This window comes from Amorphotheca resinae (genome assembly GCF_003019875.1).
Source record: "Amorphotheca resinae ATCC 22711 unplaced genomic scaffold M430scaffold_7, whole genome shotgun sequence".
Taxonomy (NCBI): Eukaryota; Fungi; Ascomycota; class Leotiomycetes; order Helotiales; family Amorphothecaceae; genus Amorphotheca; species Amorphotheca resinae.
In genome coordinates, this window is record NW_020194477.1 from 1,572,914 (window position 1) to 1,594,008 (window position 21,095).

At 50.6% G+C, this 21,095-nt stretch overlaps 9 protein-coding genes across 9 annotated transcripts; 4 read left to right on the forward strand and 5 right to left on the reverse strand.

Moving 5' to 3' along the window:
• Positions 1 to 624: 624 nt before the first annotated feature.
• M430DRAFT_28717 (hypothetical protein) lies at positions 625 to 2,298 on the forward strand (the record flags this gene model as incomplete). Its single annotated transcript, XM_024865813.1, has 2 exons — positions 625 to 673; positions 881 to 2,298. 2 exons carry the CDS (start codon positions 625 to 627, stop codon positions 2,296 to 2,298), a joined length of 1,467 nt encoding a protein of 488 aa, XP_024720512.1.
• Positions 2,299 to 2,336: 38 nt separating this feature from the next.
• M430DRAFT_141643 (hypothetical protein) lies at positions 2,337 to 4,762 on the reverse strand. Its single transcript, XM_024862722.1, has 3 exons — positions 4,095 to 4,762; positions 3,720 to 4,041; positions 2,337 to 3,670 (listed from the first exon to the last, which is right to left on the reverse strand). Exons 1-3 carry the CDS (start codon positions 4,749 to 4,751, stop codon positions 2,781 to 2,783), a joined length of 1,869 nt encoding a protein of 622 aa, XP_024720513.1. The 5' UTR covers positions 4,752 to 4,762; the 3' UTR covers positions 2,337 to 2,780.
• Positions 4,763 to 5,835: 1,073 nt separating this feature from the next.
• M430DRAFT_103318 (glycoside hydrolase family 15 protein) lies at positions 5,836 to 8,065 on the forward strand (the record flags this gene model as incomplete). The annotated part of the gene is made up of 5 exons (XM_024860859.1): positions 5,836 to 5,954; positions 6,041 to 6,360; positions 6,412 to 7,114; positions 7,164 to 7,354; positions 7,401 to 8,065. The coding sequence occupies 5 exons, from the start codon at positions 5,836 to 5,838 to the stop codon at positions 8,063 to 8,065; spliced, it is 1,998 nt and encodes a 665-aa protein (XP_024720514.1).
• A 629-nt stretch (positions 8,066 to 8,694) lies between these two features.
• M430DRAFT_59389 (hypothetical protein) lies at positions 8,695 to 9,580 on the reverse strand (the record flags this gene model as incomplete). The annotated part of the gene is made up of 1 exon (XM_024868796.1): positions 8,695 to 9,580. The coding sequence occupies exon 1, from the start codon at positions 9,415 to 9,417 to the stop codon at positions 8,695 to 8,697; it is 723 nt and encodes a 240-aa protein (XP_024720515.1). The 5' UTR covers positions 9,418 to 9,580.
• Positions 9,581 to 10,809: 1,229 nt separating this feature from the next.
• M430DRAFT_67318 (hypothetical protein) lies at positions 10,810 to 12,664 on the reverse strand. Its single transcript, XM_024869285.1, has 2 exons — positions 12,501 to 12,664; positions 10,810 to 12,436 (listed from the first exon to the last, which is right to left on the reverse strand). The coding sequence occupies exons 1-2, from the start codon at positions 12,617 to 12,619 to the stop codon at positions 10,843 to 10,845; spliced, it is 1,713 nt and encodes a 570-aa protein (XP_024720516.1). The 5' UTR covers positions 12,620 to 12,664; the 3' UTR covers positions 10,810 to 10,842.
• A 248-nt stretch (positions 12,665 to 12,912) lies between these two features.
• On the reverse strand, positions 12,913 to 15,761 carry M430DRAFT_67320 (hypothetical protein). Its single transcript, XM_024869286.1, has 6 exons — positions 15,603 to 15,761; positions 15,409 to 15,516; positions 15,165 to 15,362; positions 14,819 to 14,985; positions 14,259 to 14,673; positions 12,913 to 14,088 (listed from the first exon to the last, which is right to left on the reverse strand). Exons 2-6 carry the CDS (start codon positions 15,482 to 15,484, stop codon positions 13,103 to 13,105), a joined length of 1,842 nt encoding a protein of 613 aa, XP_024720517.1. The 5' UTR covers positions 15,485 to 15,516; positions 15,603 to 15,761; the 3' UTR covers positions 12,913 to 13,102.
• Positions 15,762 to 16,453: 692 nt separating this feature from the next.
• M430DRAFT_122934 (hypothetical protein) lies at positions 16,454 to 18,909 on the forward strand. The gene is made up of 4 exons (XM_024861862.1): positions 16,454 to 17,115; positions 17,184 to 17,350; positions 17,400 to 17,597; positions 17,657 to 18,909. Exons 1-4 carry the CDS (start codon positions 16,474 to 16,476, stop codon positions 18,423 to 18,425), a joined length of 1,776 nt encoding a protein of 591 aa, XP_024720518.1. The 5' UTR covers positions 16,454 to 16,473; the 3' UTR covers positions 18,426 to 18,909.
• A 131-nt stretch (positions 18,910 to 19,040) lies between these two features.
• Positions 19,041 to 21,020, reverse strand: M430DRAFT_141657 (hypothetical protein; the record flags this gene model as incomplete). The annotated part of the gene is made up of 4 exons (XM_024862723.1): positions 20,592 to 21,020; positions 20,508 to 20,541; positions 19,826 to 20,459; positions 19,041 to 19,715 (listed from the first exon to the last, which is right to left on the reverse strand). The coding sequence occupies exons 1-4, from the start codon at positions 20,809 to 20,811 to the stop codon at positions 19,041 to 19,043; spliced, it is 1,563 nt and encodes a 520-aa protein (XP_024720519.1). The 5' UTR covers positions 20,812 to 21,020.
• Positions 20,731 to 21,020, forward strand: M430DRAFT_35590 (hypothetical protein; the record flags this gene model as incomplete). The annotated part of the gene is made up of 1 exon (XM_024866770.1): positions 20,731 to 21,020. The coding sequence occupies exon 1, from the start codon at positions 20,859 to 20,861 to the stop codon at positions 21,015 to 21,017; it is 159 nt and encodes a 52-aa protein (XP_024720520.1). The 5' UTR covers positions 20,731 to 20,858.
• Positions 21,021 to 21,095: the final 75 nt, after the last annotated feature.

The window sequence follows — 21,095 nt, forward strand, 5'->3', positions numbered from 1 at the left end:
GTCGGCGATGGCAGAGGGCTGATTATTCAGAATCGTAAAGTCCATGATGTCCGTCCGAGCAGGCTTTTTTCCCTTTTCCCCCCCCCCACTCCGACCCCTCCTGACCCCTCTTGGCCGTCTCGGCCTGACTGCCTGATCGTCCTCAGGCGTCACAGCAAGATGCCCCACAAGGCAAACGGGCAGACGTCTTGATGTCTGCTTCTTGAGACTGTGACATTCGACCGTTGGGAATGTACCTAATACATGGGTCGGTACATGCCCATTGCTCTGGCTTCTTTCAGCCTTTTGTCCATTCCTCAGTTGCGGATGGGTTAAGTGAAGGGGGTGTATCGCTGACAGCTCTAGGTTCTATTGGGACTTAGGGGCAGTAAGCCAATTGCCCGAGCAGCAAAGACGAGTACAAGGGCTATAGTTGCTGGTGGTTGAGCTAATACGCTTGGTTAACGAGCAGAATACAGGGGGAGACATGGAGAGAGGATGACTCTATATAAGAATTCTCATGGATGGAATGAACATACCGCCATTTATTACTGCCGTCTCAAAGGCATTCAGAAACCTGAGGGCCTTTACATGGAGAACAAATTGTAAAAAAGCGAAGATATAGAGCACATCTGAAGGAACCGGATGCCAAAAGAGGAAGACTGCCAAGAAGTACTCCGCAGGGAGTATACAGGTAGGTATGTATCTAGATACCTAGGTATATAGCACAGCAGCTGGATGTTAGGTTCTTTCGTGCATGTCAAAAGCTCTAACCTGACCAATATTGCCTAAAGGCATAGGATATCGAGCAAAATACCTTGGGCTTCTTACTTGTAGCCAGGTCATCTATCCCAGGCATGGTCGTTCAACTTCTCAACCTGGCTGCCTAACAATGCCTCAGGCATCTTACTGATCTGCCAACAAGGCAAAAGGGCAGAACGTTTATTCCAACCTGTGAGGCATCAAGGCAACGAAAAGCACGTGATCTTCCCCAGTTTTGCCTGGCGCCCCATTTCTCCAACATTTTCCACCCAGAAAGAGCCTCATCGAACCACCACCCGCGCTACCCCCCTGTGGCACGTACTTGCATCTAAAGACCCCGAATCGAAGTTACTGATTGCGCGCACTCCCAGCAAGACTGCCGACGACGCGTCTTCGCTCCCCTCCCAGGAACCACTGCGTCGACAGGCGCAAGAGGTACGTCTGAACTCAAACACCATCAGAAACGTACAGCAATTCATCATGTCCTACCCGCCGCCACCAGGTCTTCACTCTACCCCCTCACCTCATCCATCTCTCCCCGCGCGACCACCACCCTCCTCACTCCCGCAGAAGCCCGCCTACCCCCCGAGCAACAATGCCGGAAGAGGCGCCGCGCCCTATGGCGGCTTCAACGGGTTCGCTCCCAGATCCGTAGCCATCCCGCAGCAGCAGCAGCCGCCTAGCTACAATTCCTACAACTCTCCCACGACATACCAACAACCACAATACAATGGCTACGCCGCGCCTCCCCAGCCAGAACCCGCCTACGGCGCCGCGCCCCAGATCCGCAACCCCTTCGCGCCCCCCTCCCAATACGGAGCTGGGAGAGGCTACGAGGAGGATCCCGAGATGGCGGCCCAGATCGCACAGTGGCAGTCTGCATACGCCAGCAAGGACACGCAAGCCGGCTCGGGTGGGTATACCGGCGCGGTGAAACGATACCCGACGGGCGACGGAGGAGCCGGCGCAGCGACGAGCGCGAATGCCGCACCGCTGGGGCGGTCCGAGGGGCCCTCGATGAGCTCAGCGGCCATGACGTCCGCCGCGCACAACGACACGGGCGTAGCGTCGGTCGTGTCGGACGCGAAAACCAACCAGAAGACCGTGGTGCGGTCGGGCGGCGGCACGCAGTGGACGGACTCGACGCTCCTCGAATGGGACCCTGCGCACTTCCGGCTGTTCGTAGGCAACCTAGCGGGCGAGGTGACGGACGACTCGCTGTACAAGGCCTTCTCGCGCTGGCCCAGCGTGCAGAAGGCGCGCGTGATCCGCGACAAGCGGACCACCAAGAGCAAGGGCTACGGCTTCGTGAGTTTCAGCGACGGCGACGATTTCTTCCAGGCCGCGCGCGAGATGCAGGGCAAGTACATTGGCAGCCACCCGGTCCTGCTCCGGCGGAGCACGACGGAGATCAAGGTCGTCACGCCGAAGGATAATAATCGGCATGGCAAAGGCAAGAACAAGGGCAAGGGCGGGAATGGAAGTAAGGATAAGACGGGCGCGGGGGTGCAAAAACCGGGTAGTAAGACGAAGGGCGGTTTGAAAGTGTTGGGTTAGATTCACGAACCTAGATGGATATTCGGGATTGGCGTTGTGGCTGCGGTGCGTGTTGATGCATACATATATTACGGAGTTGGCCTGAATAGCGAGCGGTATGATGGTGATTGTCGATGGTTGGTTATAGAAATTTCACACTACACGATTCCTACAAGTAGAGTAATTTAGCATTGAAAACCCATCCAAAATCTTCTTTTCTTTCTTTCTCTATTGATTTGATTTGATTTGAAATCCGTACCCAAAACGAGGTGGAGGTGCAATCCGTAGATTTATACACCATGCATGCTGACAACAAGCAAAGGGAAAAAAAAAACAAAAGAAAAGACGCCTGGTATGCAACGCCAGTATGCAACGCCCGTGGCCCCCCCACCCGGTGAAGGCTCGCTCATATCAATGATATAAATATAGTAATACACAAGATCCCCATCATCATCATCTACCTTACTTCCCCCCAACTCCGCATCAATCAATCAATCAATCAATCAATCGCTCAACTCCCTCTTGCTCGCAGCCAACGCTTCCAACTGCGCCCTACTCGGCGCATGAGCAGCCGCGTCCCCATTTGACCTCGAGTCGCTGGCTGATCTCATCTCGAAGTTTCGCGGACTGGGAAGGATATCGCCGTCCGTTGTGATGTAGTTATCGTCTCTCCGGGCCCAGTCTTCTTCTTCTTCGCTTTCGCCGTCGGCATCGCTGCCGCTCTCGCCGCCTTGGGCGTCTAGATGAAGACGGTGCGCCTCGTTGCGGGCGTCTTCGCGCATCTTGCGGATCTTTATCCAGTTGTATGCAGCGATGGCGCCGATTGTCACGAATAGGCCCGAAATGTTGACGGGCGTGAGGGCATCCCCGAATACGATGCCGGCGGCGGAGATGGTGACGACTTCTTTGAAGATGCCGGCGATTGATAACGTGACGACGCTAGTACGTTGCAGCAGAGCGAATTCGGAGGCCGTCATGCAGAATGCTATCACGCCGGGGAATATAAGGATTGGGGGCCCAAGGAGACCTTTCTTCTCGACGAGGACTTGCAGACCTTGCCAGAGAGAGGGGAAGCCTTCAACAGGGATGGCGATCAAGAAAAGGGAGACGAACATGACGGGAGCGAGGTAGAAGATGGATGAGAATGGGTTCGAGGTAGCGGGGTTGCGCAGGAGCAGGATTTGCGTCAGGCCCCAGCGGAAACCGGAAAAGAAGGCAGCGGATATGATGAGGATGAAACCTAACACGGAGAACTTGACTTCACCGGCTACCATCATTATCACGCCGGCGGTCATGGTGGCTATGATGGCGATGAGACGCCACGAGGGGGTCTCGAGACGGAAGAGAAAGGCGAATAATAGGACAAAGGCGAGAGAGGAGGATTTGCACATAGCTGCACTGGCTGTTAGTGGCATTGGGGGAAGGGCCAAGGGGAGACGGACTGTAAAACGTAAGGGTGATGAATTTGAGAGACATGTTCCCCAGGCCAATATCTAAGCCAGTCGCCATTCCACAGGGCCCAATACGCGTAAAGTAAAACATTCTCGTCATCAAAGGTTTCTTGGAATTTTCTTCATGTTGAATCATGTTCGCGTCTGAGCGGGTATTGTGAGGGTTGGATATCGCGTCGTATCGCGGTCGAAATTGGGGAAGGAAATAGAGGACTAGTGATGCAAGGCTGAATTGCACCAGCATATGTACGCAAGTAGTGAAGAGGGGGAAGTGGAAGTTCAGGTGTTCGGGATCGAACATCCATTTGTTGTACTGCGACCAGTCAGCGGCTTCTCCAGCATCTGGGAGCAGGGGAGGGGACCTACTATAGATATAGATAATGAGAAAAGATACCACAACCCTATCAGCAAGCCATTGACAAGACTCTTCTTCACAACATTTTGGTCGGCCTCCTTCTTCTCCTCCGCCGTGATCTTAATCTCCCGCGCAACCCTTTGATCGATCAGAGTGTTCCTTCTCCTCCTCTTTCTCCGCCTCTTCTTATCTTTCCCTGTCAGGCCGGTCTCCTCGTCATCTTGTAATCCCTCATCCTCAGACAACTCATTCAGCTCCACATCCTCACTCGTGCTCACATCCTCGTCTCCCCCATCCCCCAGTTTCGGCTCTTCCTGTATCCTGCTCCCGCCAGCCGGAGTCCTCGGCACGCGTTTTGAATGAGCAGTGGCATCCAGACTGTTCATCAAACTGCTGCGGCGCCGCCTGTGTCCCGAGCTCGAAGGCTCCATGTCAATATTCGAAGGGTGGACACCTGCGAGCGCGACCGCAGCATCAGGGGCCTGCTGAAGGTTTCTGGAGAGGTCAAAGGGGGTGGAGGTTGAGGGTAGGCGAGTGAGGGCGGGTTCAAGGAGCGAGGATAGAGGATGGTGAGGATGTGTCGCGGTTGACGGTGAAGTCGTCGAGGATGAAGGAGAAGATTCACATTTAGACTCGGGCTCAGGAGGTGGAGCAGCAAGGTCGGCCATGACAATAATAATTGCCTTAACTGGGCCTGGGTTGATGTTGCTCGGCAGGTCTAGGTCGATCTAGGTTGCCCTAGCGTGTCCATAGCAATTTTGTGGCATGGGTTGGGATTGGATCCTTGGGAGAGCGTGCGACTATGACTTGGCGGTCTGCGCAGGGGACTCTGAACCAGGGGAGACTTGGGAATCGGGACTCTGGAAGATTCGGAGAAAAAGATGATAGATGATTTGTCGTGGCTGGATGTGAGGACTGGATTATTGATCCTGTGATCGAGGGTGCACTCTCGAGTCCCTACTCCGTGTCGAGTGGTGATCCTGTTCCGTCATCTCCCATGATCCATGTTGACCATCTCCTCTTTGCCCAGCCCTTGTAGATCGTCTTTGCCGTGGGCCGCTGTTCTCGCTTTGGAGACGGTGGAGTCTGGCGGCGAAGGTCAGCGACTATGATGGCTGTGTCGCGTGTACCCGCAAAACGGACTCCGATGAGTCTGCGGCGTCAGACGAGAGCAGGAGAAGAGGGCGAAGAAGGGAGACGTCGATACAATCTCATGAGCCCTGTTTCTCTGTTCTCTTGAAGAAACATGCAATCTTGATCGTGAAGTACCTTAGATATATTCTCGGTATTCTCGGTATTCTCCGCATCCTCTATATCTTCCGTATTCTCCGTATTCTCCGCGTTAGCCATAATTATTAGGCGTCGAGTTTACCTAGGGATATCGGGGAAAGACTCCACATCACGTGGTCTCCGCCCTACCTCCACTGCGCGCGGGATGACGCAGTTATTGGAGGGCGCTGCCGTGCCGATCGTGAACGTCAACATTAACAACATTCACCATGAGCTGCAGTAGTGATCTCTCCATCAGTTCCGAATATCCCTGGTTCAAGGGCAAAAGAAAGCCGCCTCACGCTTCTCCCCCCCACAATCTTTCTTCGTATTCCCCTTTCGCCGGGAATCATGAAAAACTGGAACCTTCGATAAACCAGTCGAGGGGGCGACGTTACAGCAAGACTTCGACCCGCATTCTACATATTTGAATCAAGCTCCCCCGTTCTCCCTCTCCAAACGATGTCATCTTCTCCCTTTACCATGCAGTCCAATTGCCGTCGCGCCACTGGCTATTTGCCAATCGAGAACTATGGATTGATCGGAAATATGCATACTTGCGCAATGGTGGGTATCGATGGGAGTGTGGACTACATGTGTTGGTACGCTTCGCTGCTCCCCCTCCTCTTCCCTCCCCTCCATTGCCCCTCGCCTTGAATGCCCTTCGTTAACACTTATCTCACCGCAGGCCAAACTTCGATTCTCCTTCGGTCTTCTGCAGACTACTTGACAAAGACAAAGGCGGTCACTTTAGTATCTCTCCCCCGCCGCACATCACCTGCACCACAAAGCAACAATATCTCCCTTCCTCCAATCTCTTACAGACACGCTATATTCATGAAGATGGCGTTGTCGATCTCGTCGATTTCTTCCCTCGCCCCAAGAGCGACCATGTCATAGCCAAGAGTACCCAGCAGATGTCCTTTCGGGAAGCCGTCACAGTACAAGCTGAGCTGAAGAAGTGGCTGGTGAGACGGGTTGAATGTATCCGTGGAAAGGTCAACCTAGGTAAAGGGTGCTTCTCCCCATGACGAATTGCCCTAACAAGGCCTCTGGCAGATGTGGAGATCTTTCCCTCCTTCGATTATGCCCGTGCCGCACATACTGTGAACATCCTGCACCGGACCATGGGAGAAAGCAAGGCCGTCACATTTTGGAGCAATGATGTACACCTACAGGTGGATGTGACTATTGATCATGGCGAGGATGATGCAGAATCATGCCCCACAGTTATATTCAGGAAAGAGAAGAGAGAGCATATGCTCGGGGAGGGCGTAGTGGCAAACATCCATCTTGAAGAGGGTCAAGCCATTTCGTTCGTCATTCGAGAGGATCTGCCAAATCATATCACGCCAGTTATCAAAACAGAAACCCTCGATCAACAGCAACATGACACACAATCGTTCTGGCTTAACTGGATATCAAAGAGCAAATACAAGGGCCGTTGGAGAGAGGTTGTTGATAGAAGCTTGCTGGTATTGAAGCTACTAACCTTTGAACCGACGGGTGCAATTATAGCTGCTCCTACTTTCTCCATACCAGAGGCTATTGGCGGAGTCCGGAACTGGGACTACCGATATTCCTGGATTCGAGATTCAAGCTTTACTATCTACATTCTTCTTCGAGTGGGCTTCACCGAAGAGGCGGATGCGTACATGTCGTTCATAACTGATCGACTCCGTAAGTCGCGATCTACTGAAGGAGCGCTCCCAATCATGTCTACAATCCACGGTGGGACCGATATTCCTGAGATAGAACTCAGGTACGTTTTCAGAAGACCATTCGTCATTTCCAAGACTCATGTGACATAGCCATCTTGACGGATATCGAGGCTCGAAGCCTGTCCGCATCGGCAACGGCGCCGCACACCATCAACAATTCGATATTTACGGAGAGCTCATGGATTCTATCTACTTGTATAACAAGTATGGCAAGCCAGTAACGTGGGATCAATGGGTTGCCGTCCGAGAGGTCCTTGACTATGTTTTGACCATCTGGAAAGGTAAAAAGTACCATTACCTTCCGCCTAACCAATGCTGACTTTACAGAACCCGACATGTCCATCTGGGAGGTCCGCAACAAGAAGCAAAACTTCATCTACTCAAAAATCATGCTCTGGGTAGCCTTTGATCGGGGTCTTCGCCTCGCAGATAAGCGATGTCTCCCTTGTCCTAACCGCAGTACGTGGCTCAGCACGAGGGACGAAATTTACGAGGAGATCATGAATAAAGGTTACAGCGAGGACTTTGAATGCTTCATTCAAAGCTACGAAAGCGGCGATGTTCTAGACTCTAGCATACTGATAGCCCCACTCGTCTTCTTCATTGCACCAAATGATCCCCGCTTTCTCCGCACGGTCGACCGTATTCTCCTTTCTCCAGAAAAAGGAGGTCTCACCTCCACCGGCCTTGTATACCGCTACAACAGCGCGCTCTCCGAGGATGGAGTTGGTGGTCGCGAAGGGGCCTTTTCGATGTGCACATTCTGGCTCGTCGAGGCGCTGACAAGAGCTGGTCTGCATGAACCAAAATATATCGTCAAAGCGGTCAATATTTTTGAAAATATGCTAAGTTTTGGAAACCACCTTGGGGTCTTTTCTGAAGAGATCGCAAGGAGTGGCGAGCAGCTGGGGAATACGCCGCAGGCTTTTAGTCATCTTGCTCTAGTCTCAGCTGCATTCAACTTGGATAGGGCGACATCGGCCAAACGATGAGTTTACGGTGCGTATTTTGAGGGAGCACGTGGTACGAATGTGTAGTAATTGTTACGAATGATGTGGCGTTATGTACTATGGCAAAGTTTCTGGGTTCTATTATAGATGACATTCTAGATTTTCAGGCATCATTCTACGCGCTATGGTCTCCTTGCATGAAGATGCAAGTCTTCTTACAGCTGCTTATTGCGTTGTGTATATACCTAGACCGTCGCTCGGATCCATACATCCTTACGTGGGTTTCATTGCCATTGATTTAAGGCAAGTGCCGTTTCTATACAGGTGGTCTAGCTCCCAGCGGCAGCTTGACCCGATCTATGTAACCATATTTCTTACTCGAGGCCGTTGTAGCCATACTCTTGCTATATTGACGAACGATTTCGTTTGTTTTTACAGACCTCTGCTAATGCAAGTCAATATACGTTACCTGGTTCGTGAAAAGCACCTAATTCTGTGCGTGTGTGTGTGTGTTGAAATGCAGTTTTAATTCCACGATCGCTATCAAGAGCAGGAAGTTCTGAACTATCTGCTATAATTCCATGGCATACCATGCATCCTTTTCACTCTCCCCAACTCCTCCTCTTCATGTCCCCTAAGAAGAACATTCCCAAAAGCCATCCCTCGCCTTCTTAAGATTCCAAATTCACTACTCTTTCCGCGAACACTACAACCTCCAAATCCTTGAACTTCCCTCCTGCATTTTCATGCCCAGTTTTCATCGTCACGTGCGATAGCTTCATGAGCTTTCCTTTTTTCGAAATCGGATATCTCCGCTTCTGGGCCTTCGTGAGTGCCTCGAGCTCCTTTCCATATAACTCCTGCATTTGCTTGTTGTACTGTGAGAGTCCTTCAAGGTCTGGCTCGAAAGTGGTAGAAGTACTTGATGCTTTTGCGTCTGGTGGGGGTTCGTCAGTCGAGAGATCGTCGACTGCGGGATGCTTGTTGTTGTCATCATCATCATTGTTGTTGTCGTTGTTAATGTTGTTGTTGTTGTTGCTGATTTTGTTCTCGACAGGAAGCTGAGGGCTCGTTGTCACCTGCAACATCTTCATGCGCTGCCCGTGTCTCGAAATCGGCAATTTCTGCTTCTGAGCCTTTGAAGGAGTCTCTAGCTTCTTTGGTTCCTTCTTTTGCTCGTTGTTGTTATTGTTGTTGCTGTTGGGAGGAAGCTGGCTATCTTCTTCGTGACTTGTCTCCGGGGTTTGGACGACGTCGAGGGAGCCGCCAGACATGGGCGGCGTAGGAGGTAACTGGGACATGCTTGGTACCAGCTGTAGTAGCACGATGTTTGAGAGCTGGGAACTAGAGACTTCGGGGATCAAGAATTGTGGGATCGAGAGCTGGTTTCCCATTCCCGACTGTTCTTGATTGGTGAGGATGTGAGCTTGGGCTCGAGACAGGGCGGTTCTTGGTCGTGGCTGTTTTGTTTTGTTTCTTCCGTCAACGAGCTGAGGAGAGAGGTAGGCGTGCAGGCGAGATGTTTGAGTCGATGAGGGAGCTGGAGCCAGAGCTGTCGATCTCAATTGAGATCTAGATTGTTGATTTGAAGAATCGATAACCTTCTGGGATGCCGGAAGTCTCAAAAGGAGATTCAAAGATCAGGAATAGCTTATTGCTTCTTGATTTCTTGTTTGCTATGCGGCAAATTTCACTGGATGTGGAAGATGGAGGATGGAATAAAAAAGAGGTCTGAATCTTGAATTATATATAGCTCCCATTGTGCAGTTCATTTTGAAATCGCTTGATTTGGAAATCGTCTGGGGTTCTGTTTTCTTGGTAAACTATCAGGGTCTCAGTCCTTTTGCGAATCTTATGAGTACCTTAAGGCTGCTAGCAGGCAGCGGGTAGTTAGTTTCCGTGACCCAACAAGGTACACTTCAACACAGAAGTCTCTGGGCTAATTCATTAAATCTAGCTGTTACCTACACATAATGGCTAATTGATGTGTATTTCTGGGGTTTAGAGTGTATGAAGTCGTGGAATTGGTGATTGGGTCAGTCTGGATTGGTAGTGGGAACCAAATTCCCCTTTCGTATGTATTGTTGCGCAATTGCGCAACTCATGACCCTAGATTTATGGGAATTTTAATCCCTATATACTACAGTTCAAAAACAAATTCTCTCCTACAACTACCTTATGTAGGTAATCATCAAATTCTTGTCCTCGCACCAGACTACCCACCTAACCGCTCTCTTCTCAGGTTCTCAGCATGACAATATTCTACCAACCAATAATGACTTTCTCAGCACGACTTATACCTTAATGCTGTTCATCCCTTGTTCAAATCCATTTGTTAGACAGCCATTATATCAATTATAATATAGATCAAGTAATTTCTGTCTAGGGAGGTATTACACATAGCGCTGTTCAACATCAACACTTCTAATAAGAGAGTCATTCTCATAGGAATAGTCTTTTTGGAAGTTCTCGCAAAGGCACGACGCTAGCAATTTTGAAAGAAACAGGAGCGAGGACTGGATGAGGGGTTGTTGGAGGCAACTACTATATGTGCGCATAGTTCGATTCTCGGTTGTGAGGAAAAGGGGGGTGTGTATTGTTTCGCTTGACGCGTACCAAAGCTGTGGAATCACGACGCTAATGCAAGTAATTGTAGGCACATCTACCTTAGGCTACGCAATGGGTCACGATGGGTTGGATTTTTCATGGGGCCTCTGCGCAGCCTAGGCACACCTATTGGAATTAGGGGCAACAGGAGACGTGCATTGAACACCAACTAGCGAAATCAACCGTTTCTATATTTGGGTATCATATCAACTCTAAGCATCAACAACCTCTGCCTCTACCTTCCATCCAAGATGCAATCCCTTCCCAACTTTATCAAAGATACCCTCCAGGGCTCCCACACTAATGCCATTCCTGGAGGCCACATCTAGCATTATTCGCAGTCGTATTCCAACTTTATGACCTTTCTTACCTAACCCGTGAGAAGTCGACGCTTCGAAGGATATAGTCTTCTTCAATTTCTCCTCACTCTCGGGGCAGGCTGGCATTACTGTCCCTAGAAGGCGCCCGATCTTCCCAATGTAATCACACCACCAACTTAATTCAGGTCCTATGAGCGCTCTTAAGTTGTCGTAGAGTATCTTGTCGATCGGACCAAGATCAGTGCCCCAACGAGCACAGATGGTAAGCGCAAGAACCGCTCGAAGCTCGTGTGTCAAACCCGGAAGACCAGCAAGCGAGCCGGAAATAGGATTGTGAAGTGCCTTCGCAGAATTGGCATCTGCAGGATCACCCATATCATTCCAGAGGACCGTGCTCATATAGTGAAGAAGCTCGTACGAGAAAGTTTCCGGGTAGCCTTTTGGCAACGCTGACTGAATGACATGTACGACTGAGTTGAAAATGACCCCGCCAGCAGGACTGGAAACCTTTTCAAGCAAGGGCAAAGGGTTACTTTCCCGTATACTAGCTGGGAGCTTCATGAATAGAACTCCCTCCCGATTTCCACCACTGCAGAAGACCACTTGGTTGATTTTGGGGATTGCCCCGACGAGAGCTTCCACGACCGTCACGATGGCTGGAAACTGTTCTCGCCTCCGTTTAGACATCCCAAAGATCTTGCCATCCTGCTCATTTGCTTTGAGCATTTCCCGCCATTGAACAAAACGATTGCCTGGTACGGTATATCCGCCAATCGCAGGAATAGGATAAGGTTGTATGGGATCAGTATGCATCAACATGCTTCCATATCCTCGAAATCCACCCCCACAGAAATATATCGTGATTCCGTCCTTAGATCTCGCTTGATCCCTCAGTTCGGGAAACTTCTCTTTCAGTTCCTCAAAGGTTTCCTTCATGCTTGCTCTTAATTCCGATCTTGTTGATTCTGCAGTAGCCTGGGAGCTTAAAGCAGCCGTTAGTTTTGCCGCCCCATAGGGTATACTCTTTGCAGCCCGCACCGCCATCCCCGAAGTCAAATAAGTCATCTGCACGCTCCCACCGCCGAGATCCATAAACAATCCATTCACGTCGACGAAACCACTCCTGGCACCCATTGCACCAAACATACTCTCCATTTCTGGACTTAATATGTCAACCACCAATCCGCTGGCATCCTTGATCGCCTTCAGCATCTCGTCTCTGTTCTTCGCCGTGCGCATGGCTTCCGTAGCAAATACACTGATATGGTCCTTATGCACGCCATAACTATCACAGATCCCCCTAAAGCGTGCTAATGTCTCTGCAACCTTTTGCACTATCTCATTCGAAAAATAAAAAGCTCTGGAGCCTGGCGCGGATTCGTGGAGCGCGTCGTAAAGGGAGATGGCAGCGCGTTCGCGATATATGCAATGGAGGAGCCGACTTCGTGGTGGAGAGAGATCGGAGATCGAGAAACGGATACCATTGCTTTGAGGTTGTCAGAACGGCGCACACTTTCGGGGGTAGAGGCGGGTATGAAGGCATTCGTTACCTGCCCATATCCACCAGCCCGTAGAGTGCCCTTTTGCCGATGGCTGAAGAAGGGTCAAATTGGGGCATCTTCGTGGTAAAGTTGTCAATGGTTATCACTTCACCAATATCGTCTGCCATTGTGCCAATATATATACTGGAAAGGAAGCTGGAGTGCTAGGGATGATGAGGTCTGGAGGTAGGTTCAAACCAAGTTGAGGTTGAATTCTGGAGCGAGGGGTAATTAGGCGTACCCCGCAAGCAAACAAAGCAAACATCGACGCCCCGCCTCCTTTTTCTTCCCGAGCTTGACATAAAAAGGAACAAATTATGAGAAAGCAATATATCAGAGTCAAATCATCTTATCGTATAAGCCTGGATTCCAAGTCTAAGAGTCTAAAATGCTTGAGTCCAAAATTTTTGAGTATGCCATTGTCTCTGAGGTCATTATCAACATTATAATAGGCGGAGTTAGTGCTCAAGGCCGCTGCGACAGAACTTGTCTTCTAGATCCAAAAAGTACCTATTTGAGACTATTACAATATGTTGTTGAAGCAAATACACACTGAATCCAAGAGTTTGGAAGCGCTCTTGGACCTAAAAGCCCCTTCGTCTGATCAAACCCTAGCTGGAGTACGTTACGCTGAAAGCTTTGAAATACGAAGCCTCGGCCGTGATCTGCACATGTCCTTGCTCATCCACCGTTATATACTTTCCATTTTCTTTCTGAAGGGAATAACCTTCGCCTGCTTTGAAAGTCACTTGATAAGTTTCTGCTCCTCTAGAATCGTCGATCAAAGCTGTGTGAGCGCCAATATATCTCCCATCCTTGGCGCTGCTGATAGTGAAGGTATTGCCTCCATCAACCAAGCTGTGCACAACCCATCGTTGGTTAATGTCGTTGTGCGTAGCTGTTGCTTTGCTCGCTGCAAAGTCCGTAGATGGATGTCCAGCGTTGGTCAAAGCATATCCACCCATCTCAAAGACGATATAGCGGCCTTCCGTCAGAGCACCACGCATAGCCTTGAAGCCTTGCTCTGAGAGGGATGAGACGTTGTTGGGTGAGATTTGGCGGGTATATGGCACCGTGGGTCTAGTGGTAGCGTACAAGCCCTCGCAGTGTGGCGCTCCATCATAAGCACCCGAAGAATCTGTGTGAGGTGCAGGTGCATATGGCAAAGACGGAAGGGAGTAGTCGGGGTTGGAAAAGTCGAAGGCATTAGTGAGGGAGGACATATGCTGGCGTCTCCAAGGAGCCATTTGGTTAGTGGTAACATTTATTCCCTTTGCAGCAAGCCATTCTTCGACGAACAAAATTTGCGAATTGTGATCCGCATGCTCAGTGAACACGTTTCCGTTTCTTGTCCATGGAGAGACAATGTAAAATGGTAGTCGGAAACCAGGACCACTATATGTGTATCCGACTTCGTTATAAGGATCATTGAGCCACTCTCCTACTGTGCCATTGGGAGAGTGGTATGGGACAACGTGATCACCCCATCCCCCCGTCTCATCGTAAGAGATTATCAGTGCCGTTTTGTTGTAGCCTGCGCCTTGAGTTACAGCGTCGACGATTTTTTTCTGCAACCAAGCTCCATCACGTGGAGCATCTAGAGAATGAGAGTCAGAAAGTATCTAGTCGGTATAGAAAGTGAGGCTGTGGAACATGAATCACGAGGCACAGAGTGAGCTTAATACCAATACGTATCTTAGCAGCAGGCTGTGTCTCACAATTCATGGCAACGATCCCAAGAATACTCTGCTCTGAGGGGATACTTACAAGGAGGATGTTCACTTAATTCAGTAGGACCCACGACGTACGAGATGGCAGGGAGAGTGCCATTGGCAGCCATGGCATAAAAGTCATCAAGAGTACTGCCAACCATTCCCTTGTTTCTCAATTGAGACCCGGGTAAAGCTTCCTGGAATTGAGAAAACCAGGCCAATGGATTGTCGTCGAAGTTGTCAGCATCTTGGAAAACGGACCATGAGACACCAGCATCTTCATAGAATTCTGCTGCCGTCTTCCAAGATAGTGGGTAGCAGTTGAAACCACCATTCTCGCAACCGGGGGTTTCATTATTATCAATGTAGGGGTATCCACCTTCCGATTTTGTCTGGGGACTTCCTGGCACATTGACTGAACCCGATGCCCAAGTAACACGGTTCGGATTGGTCGAAGCAATGACTGATTCCTACAAAAGATCAGTGTCTCAATTAGAATATCAAATCGATCCTGAGAAAAGGACAGCTGTGCGTGACGAATATATGCGCTTCTGGTATGCATGAATCCAGGACTGAATTTCATAAATCGGAAGCTGGAATTAAAGCATCACTTACTTGATACATATCACCAACGGTCCATGCATCAGCAATCGCATACTGAACCGGGATATCGCTCCGTTGGAAGTGTCCCCAACTCCATGGAGTGTTGTTAGTAGCCCAGTGATTGTTCAAGCCTCCGTTCAGGGCAGCATGGTTATCCTGCCATCCATTGTCTCCTGCCACTGTTCGATGAGTCAGTAACTGTCTAGGTTCAACAGAAAGAGAAAAGTTGGAACAGGATCTGGCAGTTGTAACTTGTAGCACATGATCATTCACAAGATGCCATCTCTGAGAAGAAAATATGTCTCGCAGCTTATGATAAAATCCTAGACGTGGGAATCAACCCCACGGGAATCCTTACCCATGCATTGTGTCGCATTTAGGAAGCTTCCACCTTGGTAATTGAGATACCAGGGGAGAAGATAAGAAGCTTCTGTTGTCAATTCAGAGTTGACCTCTTGTTGCCAAACAGGAACACCATCGTTTAATTGGACGTTGGGGTCCGAGAAACCACGTACACCGGCCATAGTCCCAAAGTAGTGGTCAAAAGCACGGTTTTCTGGCAATTGTAAGAGAAGGCCAAAATATGGGAAGGGCATTGGTACCTTGCATGAAGAGGACGACATGCTCGATGTCCGCGATGGATCCAGCCAATGCTGGACCTGCAAGGAAGGGATACATCACAGCAAACGCTGTGACAAGCTCGGTGATAACTGCCATTGTTGTATTTCAATGTCAGTAGTGGCCGTCTCCAGTCTCAACCGTTGAATCGAGATCCAAGAAATGAGGAGTTATATACATTATATACGGTAGAAAGCGTAGCTCAAAGGTGTCTAGAGCTACATGCCACTACTGTGACAGGGAAGCGGGATGATCAGAGAGATACGAGATACGCATCCTACACGGGATGGCAAATAAGTGAAGAATCCGAGAACATAAGCACCAGAGACCCCACGTTGTGAATTGGCGACTTCTGATCGTAGGGGCATCTTGACGTCTTCGAGAAGCCTTCTCGGCCGCTCGGCCGTTGAAATAAGCAGATGTACAATGATCCAATGAAAGCGAGTCGTTTTTCCCCGTGCAAGACAGAACCAGGGAATTAACCCCTACAAAATGATCATGCCTTGCATGGATTGCCGGAGGTGTGGCTAGGACAGTAGTGACTTTGCCCGTCAAGTATCGCCTGCCAATTGTAGTTGGTCGTTCCGAACCCACGTGTGCGCCCACCTCGAAGCACCTCGACCGACGCCAACAAAGGGAAGGTCAATGGTCATGCGGCTCTTACTAACGACTATCCTCAATGAGATCTCTTTCAATATCAAAGAGAGGCTCTTAACGGCAGGTCTCTGTCGTTGGGATGGGATTGATCGATATTGATGGAGGGAAGAAGAGATGGCGACGAGGCAGAGCCGATAAGCGTCGCGCCCAACAGGCCAAGAAAGCCAACTGCTACGAGCGGAACTTTCAGCGACGACACATCTTTGGATGATGAAGAAGCACATTACCACGAAGCAGACGAGCTGTTGAGCCAAGGCTCAACCCCTCATTATCCCCAAAAGCACATTGTCCGTGAGGAGCAAGGGGAAGGAAATGCCAGCCGTTCGGATCACAGCAAATGGCTTCGACCATGCGGCCTCATATTTGCCATCCTCTTCCTGGGCGTCATATTCATGACATCACTGACGAAATTACTAGAGAGCTCCTCTTCGCGCTCAACAGTATCCAGCAGCTCTCACAATGCTGACAGCTTGGAGAGAATGCTTGGGATCGAACTTCATCCCGAACATCACGTGTATCGGGCTCCCAAGACGATAGCTCAGGACTGGGTTGTCACGTCAGGCGTTCGTTATCCCGACGGGGTCAAGAAGGATGTATATTTGGTCAATGGCGAGTTTCCTGGTCCGACGATTGAATGTCGCTCTGGAGATAGACTTGTCATTCATGTGACGAACGACTTGGTCGACAAGGATATCTCCATCCATTGGCACGGGCTCAGTATGAGGAATGCCAATGCTATGGATGGAGCCGTTGGATTTACGCAATGCCCTATTTCACCTGGGGGGAAGTTCACGTATGAGTTTGAGATTGAGCAAACTACGTCTGGTACATTCTGGTGGCATGCTCATTCGCAGGTCCAAAGAGGTGATGGCATGTATGGAGGTTTGGTGGTTCATAAACCTGCGAATGATGAAACGGAAATGTCACAATATGGATATGAGAATGAAGTGTTGCTTTTAATTGGTGATTGGTATCACAGAAGTGCAGAAGAAGTTCTCGCGTGGTATATGAGCGTACGGGGTTTTGGGAACGAGGTAAGTGCACCTTCTATGTTTCATTTCTCATGAATTTATCTGTGTGGCATGTACTGAGTGTGTATTAGCCCGTTCCTGACTCGCTGCTTATAAATGGAGCGGGGAGGTTCATATGCTCGATGGCTGTGCCAGCGAGACCTGTCGAGTGCATCGACAAGTTACCAGAGGAAATGCCTGGAATATTGAGCAAGAGGATTAGTGGTTCACCCATAAGGCTGAGAATCGCAAATGTGGGGTATGAACAAGAACAATTCTTTAAATCCTCCTGATCTAACATCTATCAGTTCTCTGGCCGGCTTCAATCTGCGCCTCAGCTCAGGCACCCTGAAGCCTCTAACTGTAGACGGCGGATGCCCTATTACAGCTACTGCTTCCGATTCTGTCGGGATTCTCTATCCAGGAGAGCGCATGGATGCTCTCGTGATGTGGGATGGTGGCCTAGATTCTAGTGAAGCAAGACTACATATCTCATTGGATTCAGAGTAGGTGCCAAAATGAGATCGGAACAAAATAAATGATACAAGGCTGACATAGACACCAGAAACTTTCGGTATCCAAATCCGGCACTCAGGATTAATCAATCGTTTCCTATATATACAAATACGATGACTCCTAATAGCACCGACGAACAAACCCTGATGGATTGGAAGAAACCCTCCACCCACTTCGATCTCGCCAAGGCAACAACAACTACTTTCTCACCATCCGCCGATATGAACGACACCACCAGCATCATCCCCCAAGAAGCAGACCAAACCATACTCCTCTACACCAAAACCCAGAAACTCGCCAAGTTCTCCAACCATCCCATGGGGTTCATGAACCGGACGTCCTGGAGTCCTCAATCCTCCCCCGCGCTCCCCCTAATCTCCCTCCCTCGCTCATCCTGGGACGCCAACCAACTCATCCCCTTCATCCCCCTTCCCTCCTCAACACCTCTCTGGGTCGATCTCATCATCAACAATCTAGACGATGGCGCACATCCCTTCCACCTACACGGCTACTCCTTTTACGTCTTAGCATCCCATCGCACCTCGCACGGCTGGGGCAGCTATTCACCATATGCGGCAAGCGGGAATTCCGCGCAGAAGCCGGAGTTGAATCTGCTGAATCCGGTCAGGAGAGATACGGTTAGTGTGCCGAGTCACGGATACGTGGTTTTACGATTCCGCGCTGATAATCCGGGGGTTTGGATGTTGCATTGCCATGTTATTTTTCATCAGGCGAGTGGCATGGCCATGGGTCTCTTGGTTGGTGGGCACGAGATGCATGAAGTTGTTGATGCAGAGGCGAAGGCGCTGTGTGGCTGAGATCCTTATCAAATCTTCGCAAGTATCTTCATTCTGCATCACTGCCTATCCCCCTCGAGTTCTTCCAATTCCAAAGCAGTAGCATAGCACCAGCCCCCATCCCACTTCGCTCAAAGAGGAGCTTGTCTCCTGCCGAATCCATCATCTATAGGAGTCCAATCGAACGTAAGGTATTCAAGGGGTCTGGCCTGGCCTAGCCTGGTCATCATCTACCTACTCAGCCGCGTACTTGACTTGGGAGAGCGCAAGGGCCATGAGGCTTGTCGACTTGATCCTGATCTGCTGTAGTGTTTTGTGGATAGGCGCTGTTTTGTTAGGCTCAACAGGGGGAGGGGAGGAGAAGCACTGGAGTTACCTATGTCCTGCGGCTGATTCTGAGGGTTGTCGAGAGTGTGGTGCTCGGTGCGATGAGAGAAGTAACCAGGTTACTTTCTGGTTTCTGTTCTGTTTCGTTGAGTGAGAGATATAGATAGTATTTGGGAAGATTTATATCTATGTCTAGATAGATATGATTAATGGATAGATTGTATTATCTAATTTATATATATATATTATCCTCCACATTCCCACACTCAAAAGAAACATGTGAAAACTATCCGTCCCTACCTACCTAACCTACAGAACATACCTAAATCTCGGCCCATCATTCTCAACGCCGACGCCCGGCTCGCCCTTAATGTCATCCTCCACCTTACCGTTCCCATCCGCACGCGCCACAACGCCGTACTTCCGATCCAGGACGCGATTCTCCCACACAAGCAGGGTGCGCAGACCGATAGCTAGCAAGGCGTTGAATAGCATGAAGCCCGCGCAGACCCACATGCCGAGCTTGTAGTAGGGGCTGTCCTTCTGCGGATAGACGCGGGTGCCGAGCAGGGGACCGCACTGGCCGATGAGGTTGAGGAGAGCGATGCCGGTGCCGCGCTTCGTGTCGGAGCCTTGGTTGTTCAGCACCCAGGGGAGGATGTTGCCGATGCAGGGGAAGATGCCGGCGGCGGCGAAGAAGACGCCGGTGTAGCGCGGCCCGGTCTTCTCGGTGGCGGCGAGGAGGATGTAGCCGAGGGCGCCGGTGAGGGAGAGGAAGAAGATCATGAGGCCGCGTTGTTGGGTGCGGTCGGCGATGTAGGTCGTGGCGATGGTGAGGAGGAAGGCGAGGAAGTAGGGTGGGGCGGAGAGGCCTTGGGCTTGGATGGGGGTGAAGCCCATCTGGGAGAGGATGGTAGGGAGGAAGACGGGGAGGGAGGAGAAGGAGACGTTGCAGGAGAAGTACATCAGGGCGGTGAAGTAGTTCTATCTCAGAGCGGTTAGTGGATGGTGGGGGGAGTGTGGGGTAGTGGGGGCCAGTGACAGATGGTGGGGAAGGGAGGCTCAGCCGCTTAGATAGGACCGGAGGATCATACCTTCAGATCGAGCAGCGCCATGCCGATATCTTTAAAACTAACACTCCCCAGGCGGTGGGCTTCTTCGTCTCCCACCTGTCGCACGCCCCGAGCTCGGGCAACGCGCTTGTCTTCCTCATTCAAGAATCTTGCCTTCTCGGGGCTGTCTGGCAGCAGGAAATACGTAGCGACCCCAACGACGATACACGGCAACCCTTCCACCAGGAAGAGCAGTCTCCAATTATGGATCCGGTGGGCATCATTTCCACTGGTAATTCCGTAGGCTAGCGCGCCAGCAAAGCACGTCGCCAGCGGGGCCGCCGACAGGAATACGCCAATCCTGACACCAATCTCATGCCGCAGGTAGAAGAAGCTCAGCAGATATGGGATTCCTGGACCGTAGCCGGCTTCGAAGAAGCCCAGGAAGAAGCGCGCGCACATCATCTCGGAGAAGGAGAAGGTAGCGGCCTGGCAGGTAGCTACGATGCCCCAGCCGACGACGCAGAAGGCGGCCCACATGTGTGGTGGGATGACCTTCCACATCAGGGCAAACCATTCGAAGACGATGTAGGAGATGTAGAAGATGGTCAGGAGCCACTGGTAGTTGGGGGAGGAGAGATGGAGGTCTTTTTCCATTCCTGCAATCTTGGCATTTCTAGAGAGCGGTCAGGGGGTTTTCGCAGGGGGAATTGATGATACTCACCCAATGTTCGAACGGTCGAGGTACGCCAGGAGATCTGGGAAGAGCATTAGCAGGCAGCTCCCCACGCGGTGCAGCACTCCATACAGAGACCCATAACCAGAGGGACGAGCCTCATGTCCAACTTGCGCACCACTCTCCTCTCCATTTCCGGGGTCACGAGAAAGTAGGCTGGTGCGGGTCCACCATTGCCATCCTCAACCTGGGTGACGGTTTGCTTCTCGGGGTCCAGATTGGATGTGGTGTTGACTGCGGCAGGGTTGTCTGTCGTAGAAGGCGTCTTCTCGTCGGATGCTGGAGAAGCCATGATGCAGCTGCCGTTGCAGTCGCGAGAGAAGAGTCAACGGGGTGAAAATGGCAAGGCGGAATACGACCAGACGATATAAGGGAGAAAGGAGAGATAAAGAGGGAAAACATGAGGAAAAGAGGAAAAGAAAAGAAAAGAAGACAGCGGCTCTCTCACCGCATCTAGAAGCCCGAGATCTTAGGGCTCAGGGCCATCCAAACCAGTGAGATTGGCGGGGTGACACACGAGGAGCTCACGAGGAGCCCACGAGGAGCAGATATCCCACTTCCCACAGCGAATTTCCC

Bases quoted from the DNA above. Each gene is read 5' to 3' on its own strand.
- M430DRAFT_122934 (XM_024861862.1), top strand. From the start codon at position 16,474: ATGACATCACTGACGAAATTACTAGAGAGCTCCTCTTCGCGCTCAACA. The intron at 17,116-17,183 runs GTAAGTGCACCT...AGTGTGTATTAG, and splicing joins TACGGGGTTTTGGGAACGAG to CCCGTTCCTGACTCGCTGCT. The intron at 17,351-17,399 runs GTATGAACAAGA...AACATCTATCAG, and splicing joins CTGAGAATCGCAAATGTGGG to TTCTCTGGCCGGCTTCAATC.
- M430DRAFT_67318 (XM_024869285.1), bottom strand. From the start codon at position 12,619: ATGGCAGACGATATTGGTGAAGTGATAACCATTGACAACTTTACCACG. The intron at 12,437-12,500 runs GTAACGAATGCC...ACAACCTCAAAG, and splicing joins GGGCTGGTGGATATGGGCAG to CAATGGTATCCGTTTCTCGA.
- M430DRAFT_141643 (XM_024862722.1), bottom strand. From the start codon at position 4,751: ATGGCCGACCTTGCTGCTCCACCTCCTGAGCCCGAGTCTAAATGTGAA. The intron at 4,042-4,094 runs GTAGGTCCCCTC...GACTGGTCGCAG, and splicing joins TCTCATTATCTATATCTATA to TACAACAAATGGATGTTCGA. The intron at 3,671-3,719 runs GTCCGTCTCCCC...CAGCCAGTGCAG, and splicing joins CATCACCCTTACGTTTTACA to CTATGTGCAAATCCTCCTCT.
- M430DRAFT_67320 (XM_024869286.1), bottom strand. From the start codon at position 15,484: ATGTATCCCTTCCTTGCAGGTCCAGCATTGGCTGGATCCATCGCGGAC. The intron at 14,986-15,164 runs GTAAGGATTCCC...CTCATCGAACAG, and splicing joins AAATGCGACACAATGCATGG to TGGCAGGAGACAATGGATGG. The intron at 14,089-14,258 runs GTAAGTATCCCC...CTCATTCTCTAG, and splicing joins ATTAAGTGAACATCCTCCTT to ATGCTCCACGTGATGGAGCT.